The 25,617-nt window shown below is 36.7% G+C and overlaps 2 protein-coding genes across 2 annotated transcripts; one reads left to right on the top strand and one right to left on the bottom strand.

Moving 5' to 3' along the window:
- The first annotated feature begins 841 nt into the window (after nt 1–841).
- On the top strand, nt 842–1,777 carry LOC129536504 (olfactory receptor 9S13-like). Its single transcript, XM_055395467.2, has one exon. It carries the CDS (start codon nt 842–844, stop codon nt 1,775–1,777), a length of 936 nt encoding a protein of 311 aa, XP_055251442.2.
- Nucleotides 1,778–18,180: 16,403 nt separating this feature from the next.
- Nucleotides 18,181–19,137, bottom strand: LOC129536696 (olfactory receptor 9K2-like). Its single transcript, XM_055395748.2, has one exon. It carries the CDS (start codon nt 19,135–19,137, stop codon nt 18,181–18,183), a length of 957 nt encoding a protein of 318 aa, XP_055251723.1.
- Between the last annotated feature and the right edge of the window lie 6,480 nt (nt 19,138–25,617).

Raw genomic sequence — 25,617 nt, 5'->3', positions numbered from 1 at the left:
CTTTTGGACTCTGTGGGAGAGGCAAGGGTGGGATGATTTGAGAGAATGGCATTGAAACCATGTGAATTACCATATGTGAAATAGATGACCAGTCCAAGTTCGATGTGTGAAACAGGGCACTCAAAGCCGGCGCACTGGGACAACCCAGAGGGATGGAATGAGGAGGGAGGTGGGAGTGGAGTTTGGGACAGAGGAACACATGTACACTGATGGCTGATTCACGTCAATGTATGGCAAAAACCACCACAATATTGTAAAGTAATTAGTCTCCAATTATAATAAATGAATTAATTTTAAAAATTTAGAAAAAGGATAATGTTTTTGTCAGGATCTGAAGTGTTTCTTCTAAAGATAGAAAGATAGGTACAATATTTACATATTATTTTTCTAAAGTAGATAAACTAATCATTAACAATAAAATGAGATTATAAATTAAACAGATTTTACTCCAGGTAAAATCTTAAGTGGGAAACATCATCCATTAAAGGAGGCAGCTTTCAACACCAGCAGACTGATAATAAATCCAGGGGAAAAAGGTTCTTATTTCCAAACATTTTCTTAGAATCGTCACTCTACCAAAGCACATTTGGAGAGCGAATGCATAATATTTGCAAATAAGCGTATCTGAAAAAAGATAACCAGTCAGATTTAACTCTTCACTAGGAAGACTTTTTAAAAATAGTTTTTTTTTTTTCATTGATGATTTGTAAAATATTGGGAACAATATAGTATGAAATGATTTTCTCCTATGCTGGTTCCTTCTTATTTTTACTACAACATGTATTCTGATTGTTCATTTCTTTCATGTTACTATCTCTCCAGCCCTACCTTTATCTCAGCTATGAAGAGTGAGTTTAATAGGAACTTCTCAGAAGTGACTGAGTTTATTTTGCTGGGATTTAGAACCCCTCCAAAGCTACAGATCTTCCTGTTTCTAGCATTCCTGCTGGTCTATGTGGTCACTCTCGTGGGAAATATCAGCATGATAGTTGTCATTAAGATGAACTCCAGACTTCAAATGCCTATGTATTTCTTCCTTAGAAACTTGTCCTATTTAGATCTCTGCTACTCTACAGTCATTGCTCCCAAAACTTTAGCTAACTTCTTGTCTAATGAAAAGAAAATTTCTTACAAAGGCTGTGCAGTCCAATTTTTCTTCTTTGCTCTGTTTGTCACCACTGAGGGCTTTCTTCTGGCTGTCATGGCATTTGATAGATTCTCAGCCATTTGCTCCCCACTCCTGTATCCTGTGCACATGTCCCAAAAACTCTGTGTTCAATTGGTAACTGGCTCCTATGTCTGTGGCTGCATCAACGCTGTAGTCCAAACAAGTTTCACCTTTAGTTTGCGTTTCTGTGGAGAAAACAGATTGGACCACTTTTTCTGTGATGTCCCAGCCCTGATCAAGATCTCCTGTGTGGACACCTTTGTGAACGAGGTTGTACTGTTTATTCTCTCTGCTCTCATCATCATCACCACCACAACTGTCATTCTGGTCTCCTATGCATATATCCTCTCTACTGTCCTAAAGATCCCTTCAACCCATGGCAGGAGTAGGACTTTCTCCACCTGTGGCTCCCACATAGCAGTGGTGAGCTTATTCTACGGGACTGTGTTCTTCATGTATGCCCAACCTGGAGCCATCTCCTCACCAGAGAAGAACAAGGTTGTAGCTGTGCTCTACACCCTTATAATACCAATGTTAAATCCTCTAATATACAGTCTGAGAAATAGAGATGTGAAAGATGCTGTGAAAAGAATATTACACAGTAAATGATTCTCTCACTGATATTTGTAATGCCATTATGAAATATAATGTGTTTTCCAAGGGTCTTAGTTATTCTTATTTTTATAAAATTACTATACCAAAGATAGATTTATATATATGACAACAAATATTTTTCTAAGTTTTATAATATGATATGTCTAACAGATACAGGTATATAGATCATTATTTCCTTAAAATGTATGAAAACATTGTATGTTCTCAGCTTGTGATGTGACAATATTTTCATTTCAATGTTACTTTGATTAGGAATTAAATATTAAGAGCTTCTCTTACTCTTTAAAATAATATCAGTGTGCATAATATTATATCATAGTCTCCATAGATAAAATAACTATTCTTTAACTCAAAGCAAGTGAACTGATATTTGGACAAGACAACAGCCCCACTGTGTATTAGTAATGGGATAGTAATGGTTAGTTACATAGAATACTTTTGATATGAGGTCTATCTTTCTCTAAATTTCCAGATTTGTATTCTGAGGAGTATCATCCATAGAGTTACTATTCCTATAAAACAGAGGCCCATAATATATTTGAGGACAATTCTTCAGATGGAAAATATGTCAACATTCTACTAATTTTTGCCCCATTTCCTTCTTAATATAAAATGATATATCTTATAATAATAAAAGCTGATACATAAAGAACAGATACTATATGCCATAATCATTTTTATTCACTATTTTCAAATGAGAAAATTGATATTAAGCAACTTGGTGTACCTAAAACTCTATACCAATATGGCTCCAAAATTTTAATTATGCAAATATATCTTTCAAAGCATGTGGCTTTTTAAAAAAAATGTAATCTCACAACCTAAAAACAACCATTTCTGAATGGAGGTATCGATATGGAGCCAGTCTGGGAACTAGAATAAATTTGATGGTTCTCCTTTTATTATGTGTGTAAATAATATTCTGGGTTTCTATTTCAACATTTTAATCAATTTTTTGGTGTAGAGCAGTACAATTCTTTTTATTAGTCTTTTCTCTTTTAAATTCTAAAGGAGATCAATCCTGGATGTTCATTGGAGGGACTGATGCTAAAGCTGAAACTCCAATACTTTGGCCACCTCATGAGACGAGTTGACTCACTGGAAAAGACTCTGATGCTGGGAAAGGTTGGGGGCGGGAGGAGAAGGGGACGACGGAGAATGAGATGGCTGGATGGCATCACCGATTCTGTGGACATGAGTTTGAGTGAACTCCGGGAGTTGGTGATGGACAGGGAGGCCTGGCGTGCTGTGATTCATGGGGTCGCGGAGAGTCGGACACGACTGAGCGACTGAACTGAACTGAACTGAACTGATACACTGAAAATCAAATATTTTCTAATGTCAGTTTTTAAATTTATTATCAATATTTTATTTTAATTTTGGCCATGGTGCGAGGCTTGTGGGATCATCATTCCCAGTCTGTGGTCGAACCCACACCCCCTGTATTTGAAGCACAGAATCTTAACTGTGACTGCCAGGGAATTCCCTTATATATTATTTTAAAATATTGGTTAATATAAAATACTTTTTATTTATGATGTAAACTAAGGTTTTTACTCAAGTTTTTTTCTGTCAACTAACCATTTTTTTTCTAACACTTATAAAATACAGAGAGGAAAGGAAAGTTTTTGCCCTACTTTTTCTTGTTTTATTTCTTTTCTTTAAAGATATGTGAATACTAAATTAGAATTAGGAATCTATCAAGTAAAAAGTATTAATGGGTGTGAATCACTTGTTTTAAAACTGTATATGTGTGGTTTGTCACTGTTCTGATACTTACCCACATTGGGTCAGACCAGAAGGTTAGTTCTTTAATTTCTCTTCCTCTCACACATGAGTTATATTCAATTTCATAGTGGCAAGTTTGTTTTTTCCCCCCTACCTAGTATCAAGAATGTAAGTATCATAGTATCAATAATGGAACTTAGGCAGAAAGGGAATGTTTTCCAAGATCTCACGCCTTCCCCAAATACTTTAGTTCAACCTGATAATCAGTTCCCACCAAATAAGTAATTTGCTTCTAACTTACTACTGTACTTCCAGCAAATAAGCTTTACAGATAAATCATGATAGGATGCACAGCCAAGCAGGATCAAGAAATTACTGGTATTTTGGTAAAAATTAGCCAATAGGGCCCAAAATATATATAAAATTCCTAGTAAATTCTAATTTCTTTTAGTTTATGGAATTTATTATATGACCATGTATTAATAGTTCATTTTATACATAGTAAATATATTTCAAGCTTTTTGTTTCTGTCATTGATTTGCTGCCACTTTATGCTGGTATCACATGCTTATTGAAAAATAAGATTTAACCCCTGAAACAACTACATCTCTTTCAAAAATTTCTCAGCTAGTATTACTATTTTAGTGAACTTCAGAATTGTTTCACATTAAAAATAATTCTTATTTGCACTTTAGCAGAGTTGCATTTAGGAAATCACTGATTCGTTTACAACCCTCATTTGTAACAACACGGTAAGAGTACTGCTTTGATATCAGGCAACCTAGCTTTGAGTCCCTGCACTACTACTAAGCATAGGTTTTGAGAGGTTCTTGAATGGTTTAAGGTTGAATGAACTCTATCAGTTTACCTACTTCATTCGATAGATGTAAGAAAAGTGAAAGAGTTAGTCGCTTAGTCCTGTCTGACACTTGCCACCCCATGGACTGTAGCCAGCCAGGCTCCTCTGTCCAAAAAGTTCTCCAGACAAGAATACTGGAGTGGGCAGCCATTCCCTTCTCTAGGAGATTTTCTGAATTAGGGATCAAAACCATGTCTCTTAGGTCTCCTGCCTTGCAGGCAGATTCTTTACCATTTGAACCACCAGGGAAGCTCATAATATACTATAATCAAGCTTTTGGCAAAAGAAAGTTTTCAATTAATAGTAGCTTTAATTATTATTATTACCATTATCATCATCATCTATTTTAAATTTGCTTTTTATTGTGGCAACATTGGTTTGTAACATATATATAGGTTTCATAAATACAGCATTACATTTCCGCTTCTATATACTACAGAATGTGTGTGTGTATATGTGTGTGTGTGTGTATGCATGCGAGTGTGCTCAGTCATGTCCAGCTCTTTGTGACCCTTTGGATTGTAGCCTGCCAAGCTCCCCTGTGCATGGAATGTTTCAGGCAAGAATACTGGAGTGAGTTGCCATTTCCTCCTCCAGGGGATCTTCCTGACTCAGGGATCTAACCCCCATCTCATGTGTCTCCCGCACTGGCAGGTGGATTCTTTACCACTGTGCCACCTGGGAAGCCAGACTACAGCATGCTCACACCAAAAGTTTAGTTTCCATCCATAACCATACAGTTGACCCACTTTACTCATTTCATCTTCTCTGTCAACCGTTCCCCTCAGATAACCACTAATCAGTTCTCTGTATCTATACGCTTGTGTTTTTGATTTGTGGCATCATCTTTTCTATAAGTTTTAGTAGTATTGTGAAATTTCTATATTTGAGAGCCACAGGTTTTTCAGTAAACATATTACTATATATTTCATATATTAGGTGTTATTGTGACAAGAATCTTCATCATCTTGTGTGCCTAATGGATAATTCAAGGATTCAAAGAACTTTTAAAATTATTAACTTCCCTGATAGTTCAGTTGGTAAAGAATCCACCTGCAGTGCAGCAGAACCCGGTGATCCACTGGAGAAGGGATAGGCTACCCACTCCAATATTCTTGTGCTTCCCTTATGGCTCAGCTGGTACAGAATCTGCCCACAATGCAGGAGACCTGGGTTTGATCCTTGGGTTGGGAAGATCCCTTGGAGAAGGGAAAGGCTACCCACTCCAGTATTCTGACTTGGAGAATTCCATGGACTGTATAGTCAAAGGGATTGCAAAGAGTCAGACATGACAGAGCAACCTTCACTTTAAAATTATTATCTATTTATTTTTATATGAGCTCAACTTGCTAAACTTTCACTCAATACTTAGATTTTTAAAATTATGTATTAGATTTGAGGCCTGCCTGGAAAAAAGTCACGTTTTGGAAAGCTTCCATAAGCATTTTCTCAGAATTGATATTAATGAAAAATACTTTCTATGTATTGCAGTTACTATATAAAGTACACATATACTTTCTTAACTACTCAGTCAGACTTATGGTGAAGGTAACATTATATATATATATATATAATATATAATTTATTAATATAAATTAATATGTGTATAGAGATTGTATCTTAGAAGAGTTATGTAATGTGTTTAATTTCACATTGCCAGAAACAATGGAGAAGGAAATGGCAACCCACTCCAGTACTCTTGCCTGGAAAATCCCATGGATGGAGGAGTCTGGTAGGCTACAGTCCATAGGATCTCAGAGTTGAAAACAAGGCCAGGGCAGGATCCTGAACTTTCTGATCCTACAGCCCATAGAGGTAAATATTATGTGGCAGTGGCTCAGAGAAAGTTTTGTCCTCTATAAGTTTTCAAGTTGTGAAGATATTTGTTAACTAAAATATATTAATTTTATTCATATGTCATTAACACTTGCTTTCTTGATATGTCATAAACTGTGTTAAAATATTGCATGAGCTTTTCTTTGGTCATTTTATCCATTGCAATGATTTTTGCTTTATTGTATTATATATGCCATTTAGTTACATATTTTATTAATATAGATGCATTTTTTGCATATATAGATGCATATTTATAATCTCATTAGACTGCAATCTACTTTATTTAATACTGATATGGCACTTGATTTATTTAAAAGTTTTATCTGGTATGGGAGGAACTAAAGAGCCTCTTGATGAGGGTGAAGGAGGAGAGTGAAAGAGCTGACTTAAAACTAAATATTAAAAAACTAAGATCATGGCATCTGGCCCCATTACCTCATGACAAATAGAGGGAGAAAAGGTGGACGTAGTGACAGATTTCCTCTTCTTGAGCTCTAAAATCACTGTGGATGGTTACTGCAGCCATTTAATCAGAAGATGCTTGCTTCTTGGCAGTAAAGCTATGAGAAACCTAGACAGTGTGTTGAAAAGCACAGACATTACTCTGCCAACAAAGGTCCATATAGTCAAGGCTATGGTCTTCCCAGTGGTCGCGTATGGTTGTTAGAGTGGGACCATAAAGAAGGCAGAGCACTGAAGAATTGATGCCTTTGAACTGTAGTGCTGGAGAAGACTCCTGAGAGTCCCTTGGACAGCAAGGAGATTGAATCAGTCAATCTTAAGGGAAATCAACTCTGAAAACTCATTGGAAGGACTGATGCTGAAGCTGAAACTCCAGTATTTTGGTAATCTGATGCAAACAGCTGACTCACTGGAAAAGTGCCTGAGGCTGGGAAAGATTGAGGGCAGAAGGAGAACAGGGTGTCAGGATAAGATGGCTGGATGACATCATTGATGCAATATACATGAACTTAGGCAAGATTCGGTAGATGGTGAGGGACAAGGTGGCCTGGTGTGCTGCAGTCCATGGGGTTGCAAAGAGTCAGACATGACTGGACAACTGAACAACAACAAAATCTGGTATGTAAAATGTTAATCAAAAAATTTTTAATTAGCCTTTTACAACTGTGACTTTTTAAAATTTATGAATGGAGATTAAAAAATATGCAAATCAGTAAGGATAATTACCATATATTAAAATATGAATGCAAGAGGAAATATTTTCTTAAAAATATAGTAAGCGTTTGATGAAACTACTTGCCATGAAAGAATATACTCAATCATAGAATATTTCTCATCTTCAGAAGATAACAAACCATATCCTAATAGGTTTAGCCAATTTATATTCCCACATCAGCATATGAAATGCCACATTGATTCTCATCATTTCACATCTCGACCAGAAGGTATATTAACAAAATGAGAAGGTATAAGAAGGCCTCTGAGACTCCTCTTTTTCTTCCTGGAAGCAGGAGATAAACCCTCATGACATTCTTATGATCAAGGATGGAGAATTGAGACTGAGAGAATTCTGTGCAACACAGACTTTGTTACAATAATTTTTAACTTCCTTTATTCTCCCCACATAGATTACTACTTCTTCACAATTGACATTTTTGTTCAGCTTAGTATAAAGCATTTAGGTTTTGTCACTTTGGGTCTTCATGCTTTTATAAGTTCTCCTGTGTCATGTTAAATATACTAAATAAATTTGTATGCTTTCTCCTATTTTTGTGTCTCATGTAAATATACTTACCAGGCCCAGCCAAGACCCTAGAGGACAGAAGTAAAATTTTGCCTCTTATCAGGTTCAGCCAAGACCCTAGACGACAGAGAAAAAGTTTGCCTCTTCTGCATTATCAGAACTTCCCTGGTAGTTCAGCTGGTAAAGAATCCGCCTGCAAGGCAGGAGATCCTGGTTTGATTCATGGGTCGGGAAGAACCCCTGGAGAAGGACACAGCAACTCACTCCAGTATTCCTGCCTGGAGAATCCCCCATGGACAGAGGAGCCTGTCAGGCTACAGTCCATGAAGTCGTAAAAAGTCAGACATGACTGAGTAACTAACACACAACATGACATTATCAAGTGTTTTTTATAACTCTATTGAGATAATGATTTCCTCCATGCTTTCTACGAGTGTGGTGAGCTACATTATTTGATTTTCTAATATGAAATCAACTCTGTATTCCTGGGATATAATCAACTTTGTTATAATATTTTATGCTCGTTTTATACTGCAGAATCACTTTTCTAATGGTTTAAGATTCTGCTTTAACTTGAAAGAAATAATTCCAAAATATTTTTTCTCTAAAAGTAAATGTCTAATTATTGTGAAGTCAATGATGTGATTCAGGCAAGGATGCGCAGAACTGCTTAGGATTCCTGGAGGGTCCTGGCTCAAAAAGCAAAACACTTGATGCAACTGCAGTTGCTGCCATCTGGTGGCTGTTATCAAGTCTGACTAAATCAAAGATTCTGCTGCTGCTGCTGCTGCTGTCACTTCAGTCGTGTCTGACTCTGTGCAACCCCATAGACGGCAGACCACCAGGCTCCCCCGTCCCTGGGATTCTCCAGGCAAGAAGGTTGCCATTTCCTTCTCCAATGCTTGAAAGTGAAAAGTGAAAGTGAAGTCGCTCAGTCTTGTCCGACTGTTAGCGACCCCATGGACTGCAGCCTACCAGGCTCCTCTGTCCATGGGATTTTCCAGGCAAGAGTACTGGAGTGGCTTGCCATTGCCTTCTCCAAATCAAAGATTCTAGGTACTATGATAGAATGGCGGAGAAGGCAATGGCAAGCCACTCCAGTACTCTTGCCTAGAAAATCCCGTGGATGGAGCAGCCTGGTAGGCTGCAGTCCATGGGGTCGCTAAGGGTCGGACACGACTGAGCAACTTTACTTTCACTTTTCACTTTCACACATTGGAGAAGGAAATGGCAACCCACTCCAGTGTTCTTGCCTGGAGAATCCCAGGGACGGGGGAGCCTGGTGGGCTTCCGTCTATGGGATCACACAGAGTCGGACACGACTGAAGTGACTTAGCAGTAGCAGCAGCATGATAGAATGGAACTTTCAGAATAATGGTTAATAAATCAGAGTATTTTTGAATTACTTGGTTTCCATCCCTATCATACTGAGCAGGGGAGGCTGACTAGAAATAACCAGCAATGTGCAAAGTCCCTAACACCTCCCTATCTCCTGAGATGAAGTTGTTTCTAGCATCGTCAGTCCTGTTTATCCTCCCTTCCTTTTGTTCTTTCCCTCATCAAAAATGAGTCCTGTAAGATTTCATTTGCTGTTTCAAAAATATATGAACGTTAATGGAAAATATTTTCCAATTATATCTGAATTTGTCTAATCTTGAGATATATTTTCATGCATCTTCCTTATTCAGTTATATTTAGAATTGTGTATATATTCAGGGGACTTTCCTGGTGGCTCAGAAGTAAAGACTGCCTGCAATGCAGGAGTCCCAGGAGACACAGGTTTGATCCCTGGGTCAGGAAGATTCCCTGGAGGAGGACATGGCAACACATTCCAGTATTTTTGCCTGGAGAATCCCACAACAGAGAAGCCTGGCAAGCTACAGTCCATAGGGTCACAAAGAGTTGGACACCTCTGAGGGGATTTTTAGCACACATGCACACATATGTATTCAACATCAAGGCAAAGTTTTGTTTGATTAGTATCATACTAATTATGGCACATTTTGTACTCAAGCTTGTCTTTTCTTGTAATTTGAACAACATCTGGACTTTAGTTAATAAGATTGTATCACATGTTAATTTCCTGTTTGTTTGATTTTTTTTTGACAACATAGTATTTCATTATATTGTCAGAATTGGATTAGAAGTTTCAAGCCTCATTCAAATATTAAAAAAAAAAATCACTAAGATAACAAACTCTAATTCTTCAGCAATAATACTAGATAACAAAATACATGAAACTACATTGAAGTTTTGAGTAAATATGAAATGCATTCTATTCATATTGTCAAACAAGTGGAATTAAAATGTCATAAAATTTTTAGCTAGGCAAAAATTCAAAAGTTTTCTAAAATATATGTATGTATGTATATATATATATATATATATATATACACAAAAGCTTTTCTACTACACTTGATAAAGACTTGAGAAAGAACATCAGAAAAAATTAGAGATGGGAAAATTGGAAAACATAAACTAAATGAAATGGGAATATTGAATATGAAATAGAAAACGTGAAACAAACTAGATAAAAGTAATATATCATCATATAGTCTAGTTGTTTTAAAATATGGCTGCTCATTAGAACTGCATCTGGAACTTTGGAGGAAAAAAGTAACATCTGGGCATTTGAATTTTTCAAAAAAATTGCAAGATAATTTTGATATGCATCTGGATTTAAAAAGTGACACACATTTTCATACATCCAGTCAGTCTCTGTCTTTTGGTTTGTTCATTTAATCCATTTACATTTAGGACAATTGTTATAATGTATAATTCTATTACCATTTTCTTAATTGTTTTGGGTTTATTTCTGAAGATAGGTCTTTTCCTTCTCTTGTGTTTCCTGCCTAGAAAAGTTCCTTTAGCATTTGTTGTAAAGCTGGTTTGGTGGTGCTGAGTTCTCTTAACTTTTGCTTATCTGGAAAATTTTTGATTTCTTCATCAAATCTAAATGACAGGCTTGCTGGGTAGAGTATACTTGGTTTTAGGTTTTTCCCTTTTATCACTTTAAATATATCATGCCATTCTTTTCTGGCTTGTAGAGTTTCTGCTGAGAAATTAGAAGTTCTCAATAAACTTATGGCAGTTCCCTTGTATGTAATTTGTCTTTTTTCCCCTGTTGCTTTTAATACCTTACTTTTATCTTTGATTTTTGTTAGTTTGATTACTATGTGTCTCAGTGTGTTCCTCCTTGGGTTTACCCTGCCTGGGAATCTCTACACTTCCTGGACTTGGTTGACTATTTCCTTTTCCATGTTAGGGAAGTTTTCAGCTATTACCACTTCAAATATTTTCTTAGGTCCTTTTTCTCTCTCTTCTCCTTCTGGGACCCCTATAATGGAAATATTGGTGATTTTAATGTTTTACCAGATGTCTCATAGGCTGTCTTCATTTTTTTTTTTTTTCATTCGTTTTTCTATAGTCTGTTCTGCAGCAGTGATTTCCACCATTCTGTACTCCAGGTCACTTATCCATTCTTATGCATCAGTTATTCTGCTATTTATTTCTTTTAGTGTATTTTTCATCTCTGTTTGCTTGTTTTTTAGTTCTTCTAAGTCTTTGATAAACATTTCTTACAACTTCTCCATTTGTTTCTAAGATTCTGGATCATCTTCACTATCATTATTCTGAATTCTTTTTCTGGAAGGTTGCTTATCTCCACTTCATTTAGTTGTTTTTCTTGGCTTTTATCTTGTCCCTTCATCTGGGACATAACTCTCTGCTTTTTCATCCTGATTAATTTTTTGTAGTGTGGTTTTCACTCTAGCCACTGTGGTTCTTCTTGCTTCTTCTGTCTGCCTTCTGGTGGATGAGGCTAAGTGGTTTGTGTAAGCTTCCTGATGGGAGGGACTGGACGGGAAAAACTGAGTCTCACTCTGATGGGCAGGGCCTTGCTTAATAAAGTTTTAATCCAATTATCTGCTGCTGGTGGGGTTGCCTCCCTCCCTGCTAGTTGTTTGGCATGGGGTCTATGGGATCTATAGTTGGTTAATGGTGATCTCCAGGAGGACTTAAGCCAAGGGGCAGCTTCCAGGACTACTGCTTCCAGTGCCCCCATCCCTGCCGTGAGCCACTGCTGACACATGCCTCCACAGAAGACCCTCCAACATTAGCAGGTAGGTCTGTTTCAGTCTCCCGTGGGGGTCACTGCTCCTTCCCCTTGGGTCTTGGTGCACACAAGATTTTGTGCCCTCCAAGAGTGGAGTCTCTATTTCCTCCAGTCCTGTGAAAGTCCTGTAATCAAATTCCACTGGCCTTCAAGGTCAGATTACCTGAGGATTCCAAGTCCATTTGCTGGATCCCCAGTCTGGGAAGTCTGATGTGGGGCTCAGAACCTTCACAACACTGGGAGAACTTCTTTGGCATTATTGGTCTCCAATTTGTGGGTCACCTACCTGGTGGGTATGGTATTTGACTTTATCATGATTGTGCCACTCTACCATCTTGATGTGGCTTCTTCTTTGTCTTTGGACTTAGGGTATCCTTTTCTGAGGGTTTCACTGTCCTCCTATTGATGGTTGTTCAACAGCTAGCTGTGATTTTCGTGCTCTTGCAGGAGGAGATGAGAACACATCATTGTACTCCACCATCTTGAATTGGGAAAGCTTATTTTAACATCATTAAAAGATGGATTTTTTTCTCCTTTTTTATTATTTCACTGTTTATGCTGAGTAATATTCTTAATATTGCATTGTATATGTGTACCACATCATCCATTCATCTGTCGATGGATGTTTAGATTGCTTCCACCTCTTGGATTTTGTAAATAGTGCTGCTATGAACATAGTGTGCGTGTATCTTCTAAAGTAAGAGTTTTCTGCAGATATATGCTCAGGAGAGAGATTGTTGGATCATACGGTAGCTCTATTTTTAGTTTCTTGTGGAACCTCAGTACTGTTTTGCACAAAGACTGCACCAATTTACATGCCCACCCACATTGTAGGAGGGTTCCCTTTTCTCCAAACCATTTTCAGCATTTGTTATTTGTAGACTTTTTAATGATGGCCATTCTGCTCATTATGAAGTGGTACCTCATTATAGTTTTGATTAGCATTTTTCTAATAATTAGGAGTGATGAGTATCTTTTCATGTGCCTATTGGCCAACTGTGTCTTCTTTGGAGAAATGTCTATTTAGGTCATTTGACCATTTTTTGATTTTTTTTTTTTTTTTCTGTTGCTGTTATTGAGTTGTATGAGCTGTTTGTATATTTTGGAAATCAAACTGAAAGAGTCACTTCAACAGTTTTTGTAGGTTCAATTTAGTGGTGATGAATGTCTTTAACTTTTACTGGTCTATAAATTTCTTAATCTCTCCTTCAATTCTGTAAAATAACCTTGCCAGGCAGACTATTCTTCTTGGAATTCTTTTTCTTTTTTTCAGGCCTCTGAATATATCATTCCCTTCTGTCCTGCAAAGTTTCTCTGAAAAAAATCTTGGTAATCTTATGAGGGCACCCTTGTATGTAACAAGTTGCCTGTTTCTTGCTCCTTTTAAGATCCTATCTTTATCTTTCGTTTTTGACATTTTAACTATAATGTGTTTGGTGTGAATTTCTTTGCACTTAACTTTCTTGGAACTCTGTGCTTCCAGCACCTGGATGTGTGTTTCCTGTTCCTGATTCAAGACATTTTCAGCCATTATTTCTTTAAAGAGTTTTATTTCCCATCCTCTCAAACTTTTCCATCTGGGACCTCTAGTATGTGTGTTATTCTGCTTGATGTTCTTCCATAGGTCCCTAAAATTATCTTCACTTAAAAAAAAATCATTATTTCCTTTTTAGTTGTTATGTAATTTTTAAATTTAAAGTTATTTTTAATTGGAGGATAATTGCTTTATAATATTGTGTTGGTTTCTGCCATATAACAACATGAATAAGTCATAGGTATATGTATGTCCTCTCCCTCTTGTGCCTCCTTCCCACCTCCCACTTCCCACCTTCCATCCCAACACACCTTTTTAGGTTGTCACAGAGCACCAGATTTGAGCTCCCTGCATCATACAGCAAATTTCCACTGGTTATCTAATTTTACATATGGTAACATATATGTTTCAGTGCTACTCTCTCAACTCATCCCACCCTCTCCTCCCACCACTGTTTCCACAAGTCTGTTCTTTATGTCTGCATCTTCATTGCTACCCTGAAAATAGGTATCTTCACTTTTCAAAATTAAAATTCTTTTTGTTTTATGATTTTTGTTTGTCTTTTCCTGCTCCTTTGGATGATATTATTCTGCCCTTGCATTCCAGGTGATGAAATAAAATTTATATTTAAAGGCAGGACAAGGAAAATTAAACATAAAATTCTCTGTGTCTATTTGGCCTTCTTCCTCCCTCACTAATATGTGGTGTGCATCTGTATTGCACACTAACCAGAGTTTCTCAAAGTTGGGAATGCCTGATTCACCATAAATATCACTCTTCTGATGCCAGTAATATAAGTCCTTAAAAGAACAGTGTTCCTTCCCAACGCTGTAGGGATTATAGTGACTTGACGTTTGCCTTGCACGTTCTTACCTGGACTATGTAGCTTTATGCAAATATCAGTATTTCATTTGTTATACAGTCCTTTGTCTTGAAAATGTACATGACTGCTTTCAACTTCTAATAGGTGGAACAGTTGTCAGATTCCTAAGCATCTATTTCTCAGATTATAATCTTTAGTTTGGCTCAAATAAGACTCCCTTTTTTCTTCTTGACTGTTTTTGAATTTTCATCTACACAAGTCACTGATCTGATTTTTTTCCTATCCAGGGTGTCACTGAATCACTTCAGTGTGTTTCCTAGTTAAGCTACTGTATTCTTCAGTTCTGTGACTACGATTTTGTACTTACAGTTTTTGTCTCTTTGCTGAAGTTCTCACTGTGTTCATCCTATCTTTTCCTGAGTTCTGTTAGTTCCTTTATGACCATTATTTTGAAATCTTTATCAGATAGATTACTTATTTCTGTTCATTAAGGTCTTGTTTCTGAGGTTTTATCTTGTTCTTTAATTTGGAACATATTCTTCTATTTCCTTGTTTTGATTGACTCTCTGTGTTTGTTTCTATGTATTGGTGAAGCATCTACCTCTAGTCTTAACAGCATTGCCTTGTGTAGGAGATGACGTGTGGGGTTTAGAAGTGCCATCCCCCCCCAGGCCAAAAGAGACAAAGGGTGTCACTTGCATGGACTGTGTGTCATAACCATCTGTGGTGGGTCTCTGAAACTATAATGTAGGAGTTGGGGTGGCAGGGAGCTTGCCTGACTGGCTGTGGCAGCGCCATGACTGCAAAAGACAGTGTTTGAGGTTTGTTACAACCCCTGAAGTGCCTTTCTTACTGTTTCCTTCCTCGGTTATTTTTAATAACCTTCTAGTTGGTGTGCTGTGATTCATGGGGTCGCAAAGAGTTGGACATGACTGAGTGGCTGAACTGAACTCTAGTTGGTCTACAGATAGATTTTTCTCTCATGGAACCATCAGTCTCCTATTAATTGCTTATCATCATGTATTTATTAAGCTTTAGAGCTCACTTCAGTTGAAATTTCCCACACATTTTTTCCACATACAGTCAGTTCACTTGAAGAGAACTGTGGAGCCCTCTGTTATCATGGTACACCTTTCATTCTAGGTTAAACCTGTTTCATCTGTTCTGGAACAGGAGCAGGAACAGTGGCTCAGTTTGCTCGGAATTATACTCTTGCTTGGAGAAGGAAATGGCAACCCACTCCAGTATTCTTGCCTGGAGAATCCCATGGACAGAGGAACCTTGTGGGCTACAGTCTATGGGGTAGCAAGAATTGGACACAACTGACTGAGTTTCACTACTACTACTATACTCTTGCTTGAGCAGCAGATGAGTGAAGATTCAATACTATCAGCATTACTATTTAAATTAAGAAAATCTTACTAGTTATGACACTGCAATCAACTATAATTATAAATGTAATGGGACATCACAATATGATTTTAAAGAAGTAAGAATGTTTAGACAAGTGTAGCCTTTAAGTTACTTAGTTCAGTTCAGTTCATTTCAGTCACTCAGTCATGTCTGACTCTGCAACCCCACAAACAGCAGCACACCAGGCCTCCCTGTCCAACACCAACTCCTGGAGCCTACCCAAACTCATGTCCATTGAGTCAGTGATGCCATCCAGCCATCTCATCCTCTGTCATCCCCTTCTCCTCCTGCCCTCAATCTTTCCCAGCATCAGGGTCTTTTCAAATGAGTCAGCTCTTCTCATCAGGTAACCAAAGTATTGCAGTTTCAGCTTCAACATCAGTCCTTCCAATGATCACCCAAGACTGATCTCCTTTAGGATGGACTGGTTGGATCTCCTTGCAGTCCAAGGGACTCTTCAAGAGTCTTCTCCAATACCACAGTTCAAAAGCATCAATTCTTTGGCGTTCAGCTTTCTTTCTAGTCCAACTCTCACATCCATATATGACTACTGGAAAAACCATAGCCTTGACTAGATGGACCTTTGTTGGCAAAGTAATGTCTCTGCTTTTTAATATGCTGTCTAGGTTGGTCATAACTTGCCTTCCAAGGAGTAAGCGTCTTTTAATTTCATGGCTGCAATCACCATCTGCAGTGATTTTGGAACCCAAAAAAATAAAGTCTCTCACTGTTTCCACTATCTCCCCATCTATTTGCCATGAAGTGATGGGACCAGATGCTATGATCTTAGTTTTCTGAATCTTAAGTTACTTAGGCATATATTAAATAGCATTCTTTCATGTGTAAAATAAAAAATCTTTCATGCAACACTTTGAGTCCTATGATGGAACAAACCTGCAATGAAAGAAATTCCTAATTCTTTTCAGTTCCTTCTCACCTAAATCCCAGGCACAGGGTCTTTGCCCATTAGACATTAGTAATTTTATACTAAACTGAGAAACAAGAGTTTCTGCAAAGTCAAGACAGTTGACCTTGGAAGACATAGGCAAAAGCAGAATTTGAAAGTTCAGTCTGAGTTCTGAGATTATTTTCTTAACTCTTAATGATTAAATATTATTAATTGTATTTTCTTCTTTATTTTATGAGGCAGCATTTTCCCAGTGAGAGATTCTTAAACAATGAAATAATTATTCACTTCCACCCAGATCTCATTTTATTAACCATCCCATTATTCAGCTTAGTTTATCCATGGTTTTAAAGATATTCCCTCTCTTCACTGTCTCATGTAAGACTGCTATCATTAAAACAATCATAACTTCTCATTTGGATAATCAGAGGCTTTCTGTGATTATCTTCTTCCATGAATATCTATCTACCCAAAGTTAAAATGCAATTTTTCTAAAATACCAATTTGAACACAATATATCCTTTTAAAAAATCCACAGTGTTTCCCTGCTGCCTGCAGAATAAAAGAAATCTTCCTTGTCTAGTTATGAGTTCCATGAATTTCCTTGTCTGTATGAGTTCCATGAATTTCCTTTTAAGTTTCTCTTACTCCCTCTCTTGTGCATTAAAATCAAGAACTAGATTTCAGGAAGTTTTGAAATTTTCCTTGATCATTTACATCACTCATCTTTAAAGACTGCACTCTATACGTATTTCTATATTTGCTTTTACTCACTGGGTTTAACATATAGCATGTTAGCTCTCTAGTCAGCTATTTTCCCCTCAATTACTGTGACCTCAAGTAGAGAAATTATTTATACCTAGGAAATTTTACAGGGCAAAGAGTACATCAAAATTCAATAAATATTGAATTGATAAAAGAATTCTCACTAAGGCACATATAACAAAATATTAAATTTACTCATGTTTATTTTATTACAGTTTTCTTGTAAAAATGAAGGATATACAAAAATAATTTATCAGATTAGTAAATATTCAAATGTTGGGGAGATATAATTATTCAAGTCAGAGAAACCATGAAATAAATTCATTTAGCCTCTGGGCAATTAAGAGTTACTTACATGTTACCCTTCAGAATGTGCACTGCAATGTGATTCTCTCACTAAGAGTTCACAAAGATTTCTTCGGTAAATAGGATATTTCGTTTGCTTATTACATTAGATTGTGCTACCTCTACCAAGTACATTTATATCCACATAATGCATGTTACTAATGCAAGCAAAATGAAAATGAAGCACAGAGAAAGTCATCCCATTCTTGAATCAAAACAGGCAAACCATAGTCCAAATGTACTTTCCAGCTGTAAGTGCATGGAATTCTAATAAATGAAAACTTTATGATTAAATATTTCTAAGATGAATGGGTACATCTTTTTAGTCAGTTGCTTCCCCAAGTTGTTATAATTCCCAGGACTTTCAGTTACATCACTGTAAAAACAGAATTAAAGTATCTTTTCTCTAGGCTCTTTCTCAGAGCTTCTTTGACATCTTTGTTCCTCAGAGAGTAAATCAAAGGATTCAACATAGGAGTGACTAGGGTGTAACATAAGGAAGCTACTTTACTCAGCTCAGGAAATGTATCAGGAGTGAGATACATAAAAAATACAGCACCATACAGTACACTCACGACTCCTAGGTGAGAGCTGCAAGTGGAGAAGGCTTTCTTTCGCCCCTCAGTGGAGTGTATTTTAAGAACTGTGGATACAATATATATATATGACACAATAATGACAATTATGGTAGGCAAAATGATAATGCTGCATAAGAAAAAAGAAACCAACTTATGAATATACAGATCAGAACAAGAAATCTTCTGAAGTGGACGGTCATCACAGTAAAAATGGTCAATGGTCCGAGAAGCACAAAAGGATAACGTAAATGTCATGCTGGTCTGAAGAACTGAGCTGATGCAGCCAAAAAAATAGGAACCAGCCACCAACTGAACACAGAGATGTGTTGACATCTGAACGGAGTAGAGGAGTGGGTTGCAGATGGCAATGAAGCGGTCATAAGCCATGACTGCCAGGAGAAATCCTTCAGTCACAATGAAGAGAGCAAAGAGAAAGAACTGGCTAATACAACCTGCAAATGAGATGGACTTGCTCTCAGACCAGAAGTTGATCATAGCCTTGGGTGCAATAACAGAAGAATAGAAGAGATCAATGAAGGAGAGGTTGCCTAGGAAAAAATACATTGGTGTGTTCAGCCGGGGGTCAGTCATAATAATGACCATCATGCCAATATTGCCTAGAAGGATCATGGTGTAGATAAGCAGAAATAGCAGGAAGAGGAGAATGTGAAGTTCTGGGCGGACCCTGAAGCCTACGAGAAAGAAGTCAGTCACTTCTGAGTAGTTGCTTGTTCCCCTTTCACCCATGGCAGACAATTGCTGAGCGGCAGAAGGCAAAAGAAATGAAATTGCGACTTTGAGTCATCAATTCGTCAATACTCTCTTAAATGTAGCTATACATTATTTACTTCTTAATGAGAAAAGGTATACAAAACAATTTTAATGTCAATAAGATGCCTGAATTTGGATTTAGATATTACTAAACTTCAGGAATTGTTATTCTATTAAGCAATGAAATAAGTTATTTGGTTATTTTGTTTAAATCATACATTGGCAAGGATTTCTGCAAGAAATTAGCGTATTCTATTGTCTAAGATTACTCACATTCTGAATTTCTATTCTTACTATATTTATTGTTAAAAATTATCTTATCCAAATTAGGAGTATTATATCTTATCTAAAATCAGCATATTGCATGTAATCTCTGTGGTAGTGTTTATAGCCATTATGATAGCTAAGTCAGTATTTGTGTCATTCCGTTCCGTTCCGTTCCGTTCCGTCGCTCAGTCGTGTCCGACTCTATGCGATCCCGTGGACTGTAGCCTACCAGGCTTCTCTGTCCATGGGATTCTCCAGGGAAGAATACTGGAGTGGGTTACCGTTTCCTTCTCCAGGGGATCTTCCCGACCCAGGGATCGAACCCGGGTCATTACATGCCAGTATTAAAAACATTTGAAATATTTTTATTTTATTTTATAATTAGTTTCCATTGTTATTGGAGCTATCTTTGAAAACAATGTAATTAGATAATATTGGTATGTTAAGTAAAATAAAAAATCACTGAGAGTAAAGTTCTCTAACTCTACTTCTAAACATATGTTCTTTTTCTCATATCAAAGTCATTCCCCCAAATACATGAATTTTAATTGCTTCATTACAAATGTTGAACTTCCATTAATAGTCATTTAATTTTAAAAAATGTCGTAATTACTTGGCCCTCTCTTTAAAACCAGAGAGAAGCTGGTGAATATTCCAATCCTTATACTGCAATGAACAACTTTCTACCAAGGCTGCATCAATTCAAGAGATCTCACCCTTTTGAAAGAGAAAGTAAACTTCAGTGATATACATAAAGAAAATCCCTTTCCTGAATTCTAGTATACCTGATATATCTTAAAGTAAGGATAACTGGATAACTATGGATATTTAAAGATCATAGAAACCTTGTGTCACCCAGAGTCTGTGATCATGAGCTAGTGAATCAAAAGTGGTGTTTTTAATGGCCTCAGTTATTTTTAAATCTCTGATACTTTTTTCAAGGGTATTTTAGCATTGAGCTTTTACTCATCCTCTATGATGGATTCCACTGGGAGAGGAGTAATCGTGAAGTCAATTATAGGGACATAAGTGTAGACTCCAGGGCTGTTGTCCATGAGGACTGAAATAACTTCAGGTACAAACAGTTTAATAATAGTCCAAATACAAGGAACTTTTCCTTCTATAGTTGTGTATATCTTTTGGGAAATATTTCTGGACTTTATTTTCTTTCTTTACTGACAAAGAAAAACTTTATGGTATTGTCTCAACATACATATTGGCAAGCATAGAAAAGAGATTTAAAAGTTTGCATATGAGAAAAGTTTTAGATAAGTAAATATTTTAAGTTATGTAGTAAATTATACTTATGATTTTAAAAAGAAAAAAATCCCACTTCAATTTGTAATTATCTGTGCTTCTTAATATAGGTGTATTTCATGATATGACAAATGCCACTAAATCACAAATTCAAAATGAGATAATGGTTGATAATTCTATGTATTCCTACATTTAAATACAAAACAGTTAGAGAATATATTGGAAGGTATGATAGTATTCAATACATTTTTAAAAAATCCTTTGTAAAAATAGTTTAAGATCAGAATCTATATTTGAACATTCTTTCAAAACTACAGGGTGACTGAAAGACTACATTAAAGTCACAGTCATAATATGCTACTTAACAAGCCTAATTTTCTAAGAATGCCATTTTACCTAAATATATTTATAATTTAATTTAATTTTTAGAAAATAATTGTCTCAATTAAAAGCATTTTTAGATTTTATCTGGGTTTTATAAGTGTATAGACAGCAAAATGATGTGGGACTAGGTCTTCTTTTTATTATAATACAGTATTAGTAAAAGTTTAACCAGTAGAGGAAGAGAAAGCAGTTTAGATATTTTAAAAAGGAAAATACTAATTAAGGTTAGTTAAGGCCTGTTGACAATCATACGTATTTGTGAAAAATGGATATTCAGATCCTCTGCTTGCTTTTAATCAGATTGCTTTTTGCTTCCTTTTTGTTTGTTTGTTTAATTTTGTTTTTTAAGTTAAGTTGTATGTGTTGTTTTTTTTTTTGGCATATTTTGAATATTAACCTCTTAATATGCAGATGACACCACCCTTATGGCAGAAAGTGAAGAGGAACTAAAAAGCCTCTTAATGAAAGTGAAAGAGGAGAGTGAAAAAGTTGACTTAAAGTTCAACATTCAGAAAACTAAGATCATGGCATCTGGTTCCATCACTTCATGGGAAATAGATGGGGAAACAGTGGAAACTGTGTCAGACTTTATTTTTGGGGGGCTCCAAAATCACTGCAGATGGTGACTGCAACCGTGAAATTAAAAGACGCTTACTCCTTGGAAAGAAAGTTATGACCAACCTAGATAGCATATTAAAAAGCAGAGATATTACTTTGCCAACAAAGGTCCATCTAGTCAAGGCTATGGTTTATCCAGTAGTCATGTATGGATGTGAGAGTTGGACTGTGAAGAAAGCCGGTCGCTGAAGAATTGATACTTTTGAGCTGCGATGTTGGAGAAGACTCTTGAGAGTCCCTTGGACTGCAAGGAGATCCAACCAGTCCATTCTAAAAATCAGTCCTGGGTGTTCGTTGAAAGGACTGATGCTAAAGCTGAAACTCCAATACTTTGGCCACCTCATGTGAAGAGTTGACTCATTGGAAAAGACTGATGCTGGGAGGGATTGGGGGCAGGAGGAGAAGGGGACGACAGAGAATGAGATGGCTGGATGGCATCACCGACTCGATGGACATGAGTCTGAGTGAACTCCGGGAGTTGGTGATGGACAGGGAGGCCTGGTGTGCTGTGATTCATGGGGTCACAAAGAGTCAGATACGACTGAGTGACTGAACTAAACTGAACTGAAGATATATTGTTTGCAAATATTTTCTCCTATGCAGTCGGCTGCCTTTTCATTTTGTTCAAAGATTCCTTCACTCTGCAAAAGCTTTTCAGTTGATGTAGTCCCATTTGTTTATTTTTGCTTCTGTTTCCCTTGCCAGAAGAGACAGATCCTGCCTCCTCAAAATATATACATTGCTGAGACTGATGTCAAAGAGTTTACTGCCTATGTTTTCCTCTAAGAGTTTTGTGGTTTCAGAGTTTGCATTTATGTTTTTATTCATTTTGAGTTTACTTTTGTACATGGTATGAGAAAGTACATCAGTTTGATTCTTTTGCATGTAGCTATCTAGGTTTCTCAACACCATATATTGAAGAGCCTGTCTTTTCCCATTGTGTATTCTTCCTCCTTTATTGTAGATTAATTGATGTATAAACCTTGACTTACTTCTGAACTTTCTATTCTGTTCCACTGATCTATGTGTATATTTTTGTGCCAGTACCATACTGTTTTGATTACTTAGCATTGTAGTATAATTTGAAATAAAGGATCACAATACTTTCAGTTTTGCCCTTCTTTCACAAGAATGTTTTGGCTATTTGGGATCTTTTGTGTTTCCATACAAATTTTAGAATTACTTGCTGCAGTTCTGTTCCAATATGCCATTGGTATTTTAATAGAGATTGGGGATTGAATCTGTAGATTGCCTTGCATATTATTGACATTTTAATAATATTAATTCTTCCAATCCATGAGCATAGCATATCTATCCATTTGTTTGCATTGTCTTCAATTTCTTTCATCAGCATCTTCTAGTTTTCCAAGTTCAGATCTTTTATCTCTTTAATGAGATTTAAGTGTAGGTACTTTATTTTTGTGGCTCAGAGGTTAAAGCGTCTGCCTCCAATGCGGGAGACCCGGGTTCGATCCCTGGGTCGGGAAGATCCCCTGGAGAAGGAAATGGTAACCCACTCCAGTATTCTTGCCTGGAGAATCCCATGGACGGAGAAGCCTGGTAGGCTACAGTCCACGGGGTTGCAAAGAGTCGGACACGACTGAGCGAAGGAACGGAACGGAACTTTATTTTTTGATGAAACTGTAAATTGAATTTTTATTACTTTCTCTTTCTGATAGTTTACTGTTAGTATATAGAAACACTATGCTACACAGATTTCTGCATATAATTTTTTTTCCTGCAATTTATTGATTCATATATTATTTCTAATAGATTTTTGATGGCATCTTTATGATTTTATCTATATAGTATCAAATTTTTTGTAAACATTGACAGTTTTCTTTCTTTCTTTCCAATTCAGAAATTCTTTTTCTTTTATTTTGTTGTATCATCCTTGTCTCAATTTTAATTTTATTTTTTTATTTTTATTTTTTAAATTTTTACTGGCGGCTAATTATTTTACAATATTATATTGGTTGATTTTGCCATACATTGACATGAATCCGCCCCGGGTGTACATGAGTTCCGCCTCCCTAACCCCCCTCCCACATCCTTCCTTCCCTTATCCTCCCTCTGGGTCATCCCCGCATACCAGCCCCGAGCATCATGTAACATGCACTGACCCTGAACTGGCGATTCGTTTCAAATATGATAATATACATGTTTCAATGCCATTTTCCAAAACCATCCCACCCTCACCCTCTCCCACAGAGTCCCAAAGACTGTTTTATACATCTGTGTCTCTTTTGCTGTCTCGTATACAGGGTTATCATTTGCATTTTTCTAAATTCCATATATATGCGTTAGTAGATTGTATTGGTGTTTTTCTTTCTGGCTTACTTCACTCTGTATAATAGGCTCTGGTTTCATCCACCTCATTAGAACTGGTTCAAATGCATTCTTTTTAATGGCTGAGTAATACTCCATTGTGTATATGTACCTAAGCTTTCTTATCCATTCGTCTGCAGATGGACATCTAGGTTGCTTCCATGTCCTGGCTATTATAAACAGTGCTGCAATGAACATTGGAGTACATGTGTCTCTTTCAATTCTGGTTTCCTCGGTGTGTGTGCCCAGGAGTGCGATTGCTGGATCATATAGCAGTTCTATTTCCAGTTTTTTGAGGAATCTCCACACTGTTCTCCATAGTGGCTGTACTAGTTTGCATTCCCACCAACAGTGTAAGAGGGTTCCCTTCTCTCCACACCCTCTCCAGCATTTATTGCAGGTGGACTTTTGGATAGCAGCCATTCTGACTGGTGTGAAATGGTATCTCATTGTGGTTTTGATTTGCATGTCTCTGATTATGAGGGATGTTGAGCATTTTTTCATGTGCTTCTTAGCCATCTTTATGTCTTCTTTGGAGAAATGTCTGTTTAGTTCTTTGGCCCATTTTTTGATTGGGTCATTTATTTTTCTGGAATTGAGCTGCAGGAGTTGCTTGTATATTTTGGAGATTAATCCTTCATCAGTTGCTTCATTTGCTATTATTTTCTCCCATTCTGAAGGCTGTCTTTTCACCTTGCTTATAGTTTCCTTTGTTGTGCAGAAGCTTTTGATTTTAATTAGGTCCCATTTGTTTATTGTTGCTTTCATTTCCAATATTCTGGGAGGTGGGTCTTGGAGGATCCTGCTGTGATTTATGTCAGAGAGTGTTTTGCCTACATTCTCCTCTAGGAGTTTTATAGTTTCTGGTCTTACATTTAGCTCTTTAATCCATTTTGAGTTTATTTTGGTGTATGGAGTTAGGAAGTGTTCTAGTTTCATTCTTTTACAAGTGGCTGACCAGTTTTCCCAGCACCACTTGTTAAAGAGACTGTCTTTTCTCCATTTTATATTCTTACCTCCTTTATCAAAGATAAGGTGTCCATAGGTGCATGGATTTATCTCTGGGCTTCCTATTTTGTTCCATTGATCTATATTTCTGTCTTTATGCCAGTACCATACTGTCTTGATGACTGTGGCTTTGTAGTAGAGCCTGAAGTCTGGCAGGTTGATTCCCCCAGTTCCATTTTTCTTCCTCAAGATTGCTTTGGCTATTCGAGGTTTTTAGTATTTCCATACAAATTGTGAGATTATTTGTTCTAGTTCTGTGAAAAATATCATTAGTAGCTTGATAGGGATTGCACTGAATGTATAAATTAGTTTGGGTAGTATACTCATTTTACAATATTTATTCTTCCAATCCACGAACATGGTATATTTCTCCATCTATTAGTGTCCTCTTTGATTACTTTCACTAGTGTTTTATAGTTTTCTATGTACAGGTGTTTTGTTTCCTTAGGTAGATATTTTCCTAAATATTTAATTCTTTTCATTGCAACAGTGAATGGAATCGTTTCCTTAATTTCTCTTTCTATTTTCTCATTATTAGTGTATAGGAATGCAAGGGATTTCTGTGTGTTGATTTTATATCCTGCAACTTTACTG

Source organism: Moschus berezovskii, chromosome 6 (genome assembly GCF_049115385.1).
Source record: "Moschus berezovskii isolate FMDL1 chromosome 6, NW_MosBer_1.0, whole genome shotgun sequence".
Taxonomy (NCBI): Eukaryota; Metazoa; Chordata; class Mammalia; order Artiodactyla; family Moschidae; genus Moschus; species Moschus berezovskii.
This window is presented reverse-complemented; position numbering and strand designations above follow the sequence as displayed.